Genomic DNA, 8,284 nt, shown 5'->3' on the forward strand with positions numbered 1-8,284 from the left:
CGAAAACGTTCTTTATCGTGACTGAAATAATTCACTAAATTTTATCATTTAATACTTTGTTCATGTATAAGGAAACTTCCTTATAAAGAAGAGCTTTCACTAAAATGCTACGATAGTATTATGGACAAAATTTACTTTAAATGAAATAAGTAAAATGTAAAAACGGTTTCAATGTTACATGTGAGTAGAATGTGTAAGGCAAGAAATTTGCATAGATTTCATTAATTTTTTTATTCTTATATATTACAAATGGACTTTATGTAAGCATATTTGGATGATCAGCGCAAAATATCTCGCAAAGAAGCAGCAAGAATATGGCAAGAAGCAAGGAGACTGAGAATGGACGCAACAGAAAGGCAGCACCAATGACAAGCAAATGCAGATCGACGACGGCAAGCATGGAAAACAACTTTCTCGAGAGCTGTGAGAATATATCTTGATTTAAGATTCTGCAATTTTAAATAAACAATGTGAGCGTATTTTAAAACAAAACGCTGCTCAACATAGATGAAAACGATGACAACTGCTTCAAGAGTAGCGAAAATGCATTTTGGTTCCAAATACTAAACAGCATAGAGAAGCGCGACGACAACTTCTTCAGCAGAAGCAAAAGCATATTTTGGCCCAAACTGCTGACTGTTCATGGTGGAGCATCTTTTTTCTTTTACCTTTTTTTAATAGAACTTTGCAGCAGATATTTTCTCAAAGACACGGGGCAGATTTAGAACAATCTTTGTTCTTCAAAGATTTCCCAGCACTATATGGTTATTTAAAAACTACAAAATCCACACCAATTTTGAACTATGCACAACTATCAACGTTGTCAGATATCTATATAAACACATATTCCAATGTGCAGATCATTCTACGACCTCGCTATATCAGTGATGCAAATCAGAGAGATGATATAATTAAATATGAAAATTGCAGGTATTTTAGATCATTGGAAGTGACTTTTCGAATTCCCAAGTAACTTTATGATTCAAACAATACGGAAATTAACCTTCAATCAACTAAACTCGCAACTTCTTTTCTTGAACGATCCACAAACGAGAAACACCCTATATTGTAACTTCCCTGAAAATTATTATGTAGCACTATCCAATAAGTTTGGCAAAAAAGTTCAAAACAACCATCAAGAATATCAAGGACTACCAGTAGAGAATACATTGTTCATCCATTGCAAAGAAAACTTTCATTAGAGTATATTGCTTCACTAAAATGGAGCTACAAGTTTTGAGGACTTGAGTCCGGTCAACAATGTAACCCATTGCAAGTTTTGAACATGCTTGCTAAATAGCGAATTTCTTCGAAAATAATGAGGATGACACATGCATATGGATGGGTAAGCAACGATTCAAACATTTCATTGCAATTCTTCATTTCTACTCTCTGTCTGAGCCTACAAATTTATGCGTTTCGCGAGAATTTTATTGAAAATTTACTGCATCGCCGAAAAGAAACAATGACCATTGAAAATGCAACAGAAGCTGTGTCCACTGGATAACCAGTTGATTCAGATGTACTGGCCAGTGCAGATCATTCAAGTAAAATTTATATCCGCCTGTCATATATCTTTTCATGATGCAACTGGGCGCCTTCTGCTCGGTTATTGGCTAAGGACTAAACCCCAAAATGCCACTGACATCTCAAAGATTTGAATCTCTCGATCCAATACGTAATGAAAAATGAACTTTTGGGGAAGGGATTATTACTGCGTATTAAAGTTTTTAACAAATTCTCTGGTAATCCGTAGAACTCAACTGTTTTCGTTATGCATGCATAAATAGGTTTTCTAATTGAAAGCAGTGCGACGTTTTACATACCAAACAAATATGAGTTTTTAATTATTTCGACAACTATTATTTTGAAGTATTTAATCGGTTAAACCACCATGCACGCTGGTTACTGGAAATGGGCAAAGTAGTGGCGGGGATCCAAATATTGTTAACTGAATCAAACCTTTCTCAGTCGCCTATTCAACTCTGTATAACAATGAATTCCAAGGAAAATTTGGTTCAGTTTGCTTATGCTGAGGTAGCAATATATTATGAAAGTGAACAATGGATGCCTTTAACAGCTATTCTAACAACAAGGCATGACAATATGTGTCAATTAAGTGAAGGAATTATGAATGAATTTTCCGCAAATAGGATTACACTAAGAAGCGTAGGCTGGATGGTAGAAGTAAATCAAGTTATAATTTTTATATTCGCTAAATAAGTGATGCACATCATTAAAATCAAGATAAGAGCTCCAGTAATGCATTACCGAAACTTAGACCACATAAATGACTACTGAAAGGTTTCTCGATACATGGACCTCAGAGCTACTAACAATACACTATTAGCAAACTTAGTGGCATTTATACTGAAATGACGTTAATGATTCCCTGGATTTCTCGTCAACTGGCTGATACCGGTTAACCATTCACTCTAAAAAGAATGTCATTTCCTATAAGATTTGCTGTTATATCGATAAATAAGAGAGGACAAAATTCAAAGATGTGATAATTGTATCTTTCAACTTCAGTGTTCAAACAGGAACAATTATATGCTACTTGCGGCTGAGTGGGTGATGGAAAACTCCTGAGAATATTTGCAAATCAAAGAAAGTTCAGCCGCACAGCCAGAGAGAAACATCATAATGATGGCTATGGAAAATTGACTAGGAACGTTGTTTATTGAGAAGTCACTAAAGTAAATGTTAATTTTATAAATGTGTATACCGAATTTGCAGAATATCAAATAAATGTTTTAAAAATAAGCGCTTTTAGTTAAACAATATAAAAAATATCATTTACTAAAACTTCACCGAGAACGACAACTTAAATTCCAATATTTTATCCAGTTAAAACACCTAGTTAACACATTTTTTCTGAAAATGAAAACAGCTAGTTTAACGTATTTTTTTCTGAAAATGAAAACAAAGATAAAGTTAATAAATTTCTGAATTAAACATAAAAACCCTGCATATGCGAACTGAATGTATTTTACAATAAGTATAGTATTTTAAACGAACAAACTAAATTTTAAAATTCGTAGTCAGCAAATGAATGAGTATCAGTATTTTTTCTTGAAGATGTAGAGTTCGTTTATCTGTGTTATGAAGTTAGTTAACAAATGAAGTGTGAGAATATAACGTCCTCTTCTTTCGGATTCTAAATTCATTTCGTTTTTTCTTCATATCGTTTTCTTTCTTTTTTTTATATTTCAGTGTTCAAATTTAATTTTGAATTGAATTGCACGTGAAAATAGTTGGTTGCATTTAGCGTACTATAAAATAAATCGAGGGCATTAATATGGCATGCTTTGATTCAATGTAGTAGGCTAAATGTAAACCGGATGTTTTCTTTTTTTCATACCTTCTAATTTCATTTTGATAATGAACAAAATCAAGCAAGATAATTTCATTCATTCTATGTATTATGCCGTCATCAAGAAAAATTATTGAATGGTTAAAAAGGCACAGACTTCTTGTTTTTTATAGCCAAAAATATTTTTTATTCTTCATTGTAATCTCTGTTTTGCAAACGTATCTGCATAATTTCATTTCAGAAATGTGTACTGTGAGGAAGCAAAATCGGTGCTGACACCAAAACAGTATTTATACACAATACAATTCATCAACATGTGAGTTGTGGACATGTATTTATACTCTTAGTGAAGTAATGAATGATGACGTTTAAGCACGACGTTGTTATGTGTTTATTATGTAGATGTGCAATTGCAATTCATGAAGACTGATGAATTTTGATGAATGAAGATGAAAAGAGTTTTGTAAACAAAACCGTTCTATTAACAAATGGGTTATTGTTGTTATAACGACGATCAAAGGGAAACGAAATGTTTTATACTAGTTTTACTCTTTCTAAACAAGTATTTTAGTAACAAAAGAATACCATTTTCTTTTAACACGAACCGAAGAAGCAAAATACTTTTGAAGAAAATCATAGGTAATGATTTTTAAGCATGTAGTGTGGCCATTGAGGAAAATCTGGGCGTTTACAATACACAAAGCATTGTGAAGTACTTTGATTCGATATGGATAGAGTTGCTATCTCTAGAATATTGAATGACGATACAGAAACAGAATTTTTAATACGAGTACATAGCCTAATATTTAGGTAACGGAAGTATAACTCGAACAATGTAGAATGTATATTTACCTGGTGTGCAAACAGTTCAGCGTACGAACAAATATATATTTAGATCATGCATTTATAAATACAAAGCAATGGAAATTTAGTTACTATAGTCGACAAATATTGAAAAGGGATTCGAAATATAAGAGTGATAATTTTTGGTAATGTTTAAATAACTAAACACATGAAAACTACGGTAACGACTGAAAAGAACAATTTTACGGAAGAAAGGGACAAGCAAATTGAAACGTAATAATCTGATATTCAAAACGGGTATTTGTTTAGCAGGATTTCTATAAATGCCTATTTATATATCACAACAAATACACGCCCAGAGTAACTGCAATTAACCGGAAATGAGAGTTGTCATCTGCCCCTGCACTGTAAAAAAACACCGCGGAAAATGTAACAAACGAAAATGTTATAATCTGTTTTGTAATATATATATATATATATGTGTGTGTGTGTGTGTGTGTGTGTGTGTGTGTGTGTGTGTGTGTATGTATATATATATATACATATACATACATATACACAAACACATACACACGAGAAATGTAACAGACAGTGAGAGAGATAGGTATATACATAAATATATCGACTGAGTGATGATTTGATTGATTCATTGTTTCATTAATAGTATGAAACATGAAAATATGGAATGAGTAATATAATTAATTTTCTATCATTATAAAAATGTATGTATACCATTTTTTGTGGTTTTGTGAACATGGTTTCAATCAAATATTTTAATGCATATATGAATGAATGGACATGGTGTATGTTGTGAATGGATTTATCTTTCATGTCTCTTATAGTTTGTAATATTTGAAAATAATTTGTAATGCTAAACAATAAGAATGGTTTTACATCAAAAACAATAAACAAATCCTAAACAAAAAATTCATCGAATTAAACTTTTGCTTAAGTGTTATTGAATTCGTGGAAAACTAAATCTTGTATCAATAATTGGTATTGTTGCTACAAGGTGGAGGAAAATTTTATCCGAAAACTGGTAACTTGTAGAGCAAGGAAAACATACACACGCTCAGATGTGTTTGTTTGTAAGCGTGTCTGTGCATGCATGTGTGCGCGCGCGCGTGTGTATGTGTGTGTGTGTGTGTGTGTGTGTCATTATGTTAAATACCTTACTACGACAAATGTAATGAATGATGAAGATGAGGGTGAGATAACTTACCACGAGTTCGACACTCTGTAAGAAAAGACAAAAATAGAAATGATGAAATGCGTGCAAAATCTTTAACGGATGATTAGTGAGCATTATAAGAAAATATACTGTAAAATGCTCCATAACAGCTAGCTTAAATAATTGAAATACGATAGAATTTTACTGCCAATAAATATTGCTTCACTTTTTCTTAAATAACATCTTTTCCGACATGCTAGAAACAGTGGCTAAATCTTCCTCAAATTACAACGTACGATTTGTGAATCTGAAAAGTACATTCAATAATCCTGGATGCATACGAGCTGTAAAGAAAACACGGAGGGTCGTCGCTTGAACTTATTGGAACATAGGTCAGTTCAATCTGTGTTGGATAAGAAGTAAACAATGGCAAAAAACAGGAACTACAAAAATCTGTCATATACACGTATAATTGCATATGAAGTATGTTCATGTATATCACGAGATAACTACAGTCTCTCTCTCTCTCTCTCACTCTGTCTTTCACTCTCTCTTTTTCTCTGTCTACATATATAAATACATAAATATATATATATATATATATATATATATATATATATATATATATATATATATATATATATATATATATATATATATACACAAATACATATATGTATGTATATACATATATATATATATACATACATACGTATATACAATAACATATGTATATACACGCATATATATATATACATAAGAATAGATAGATATATACATACATATATACATATATATGTATATAAAAGATATTAAAAGGTGGAGATTTATATATCTACACAGTTTCCTTTTTATTATTACTGCCTTTTATACAGTATATTCCCTTTAAACTTACGTCCGACATATGTTCCTAGTGCATGGATATGTTGCTAAGCAGTGTCAATTTGCATCCTGTTCGTTCGACTGCAATAAGATTTCATCTTGGTTAAATATAAGCATGCAGCTCTATTCAAGGCGTTGTCACTATTAAAGTTTGAAATGTATGTATGTATGCATTATGTATACATTCTTTTACTTGAACTAGTGACATATATATATATATATATATATATATATATATAATCTTTTATTACTTTTACTTGCTTCAGTGATAGGTCTGCGACCATACAGGGTTTTAATCGAACAAATTAACCTTTGTACTCATTTTGCTTTAGTCTCGTACTTTTCTATCATTTCTTTTCCTAACTGTTAAATTGCAGAGACGTAAACAAAACAACACTTCTGAAGCAGTGTTCGAACACATAAACTCCACCCCATACACACGCACATATATATATACACACACATGCGCACAAATTCACACTCGTACGCACATCCAGATATAGGACGAGATTTCACCAGACATTGATCGACTCGGGGTTTGGAAAGAAGACATTCAACTAAGATACAGCGAGGCGGGACTGGACAGATAATACACATTAGCATGTATATTATATGTCATATTATATTATGTGTGTGTGTGTCTGTCTATCTGTCTGTGCGCGCGCGCGAGTGTGTCAACGAACTCCCCAAAATTAGACACCAATAATTAAGCGTTGTTAAGCCTAATAGGATTATCCATAAGAAAAACCAACCAATACGAATGTAAGTAATCTCCATCATCTGTGAAACTACAATCACTCTCCGTTTACAAGAATGATGGACAACTCAGTACAACGAAAGTAAGATATAAGAGATTCACGATCAAGCGTAACAAAAGTGTACACCTATCATCAACTGCCAAACGGATATCACTTTGGTTTCGGCACCTGGACAGTACCGTTCAATCCGGCGCTGTCAATAGCATTAGGAATATAAACGCTGCCTGAGAACCCATGTATATACTTATATATATTCTTTTATTCTTTTGTTATTCTTTTATTTATTTTTTTTACTTGTTTCAGTCATTTGACTGCAGCCATGCTGGTTCACCGCTTTTAGTCGAACAAATCGACCCCAGGACTTATTCTTTGTAAGCCTAGTACTTATTCTGTCGGTGTCTTTTGCCGAGCCGCTAAGTTACGTGGATGTAATCACGCCAACATCGATTGTGAAACACAAACACGCACACAAATATATATACATATATAGTCAATCCAAACATGAACAAGCAAGATAAAAAACACGAAAACACAACAACGCGAGGACGTGGAATAAGTACAGTGTTATTGGACGCCCAGGAAAGGAAAGAAAAGAAAGAGGATTTCACGTTTCGAGCTGAGCTTTTCATCAGAAATATAGAAAAATTCTAAAGAAGGGAAGACAGAGAAAGAAAATCACCAACGATGCACACGCGGTCACATATTGAAATGACCAGAAGGGAAAGGGTGGGAAAAAAGTTTTTTTCAAAGACAGGAGAATGCAAGAGAAGGAGGTATATGTGTGTGTGTGCGTAATGATAGCGCGCGCGCGCGCGCGTGTGTAGTTGTGACTGTTTATGTATGTGTGTGGTTGGACACACACAACGTTTAAGGTCATAGGAAGAATTTATAGTAAGAATTTTGGTAGGAGTGGCTGCCTATTGTGTGCCTACCTACACATGTACGTAAGAGAATGGTCAGTAGAAAGGTACTGGTAGTTTGAATTATGTGTGAGTGTGTATATGTATATGTAGTGTGTGTGTGTTTTGTTTCCAGTGTGCGTGTGTATTTGTATGTATGTGAGTGTACGTGTGGGTATGTGTGTACGCGTAAGGTGGGTTACTTTCAGCTTCCGTCTACCAAATCCATTCACAAGGCTTTGGTCGATTCGAGGCTCTAACAGAAGATACTTGCCCAAGATGCCACACAGTGGAACTGAAGTTGGAACAATGTAGTTGCGAAGCAAGCTTCTTACCACACAGCAACTCCTGTACATATATACATATATATATATATGATATATATATATATATACGTAGATACGTAGATACATATATGTACATAGACATATATATATATATGTATGTATATATA

The 8,284-nt window shown here is 33.2% G+C and overlaps 1 protein-coding gene across 6 annotated transcripts in view; it reads right to left on the bottom strand.

Moving 5' to 3' along the window:
- The window catches only part of LOC106873461 (neuronal acetylcholine receptor subunit alpha-3), a 361,951-nt gene that overhangs the window by 196,327 nt on the left and 157,340 nt on the right, over positions 1–8,284 (bottom strand). For 4 of the 6 annotated variants that reach the window (XM_052968862.1, XM_052968861.1, XM_052968860.1 and 1 more), the window contains one exon: positions 5,343–5,357. The exons of the other annotated variants lie outside the window; for them this stretch is intronic. In XM_052968862.1, coding sequence (XP_052824822.1) covers positions 5,343–5,357 — 15 coding nt within the window. The remainder of the gene's footprint in view (positions 1–5,342; positions 5,358–8,284) is intronic. 6 annotated transcript variants of the gene reach the window in all.

Source organism: Octopus bimaculoides, chromosome 6 (genome assembly GCF_001194135.2).
Source record: "Octopus bimaculoides isolate UCB-OBI-ISO-001 chromosome 6, ASM119413v2, whole genome shotgun sequence".
Taxonomy (NCBI): Eukaryota; Metazoa; Mollusca; class Cephalopoda; order Octopoda; family Octopodidae; genus Octopus; species Octopus bimaculoides.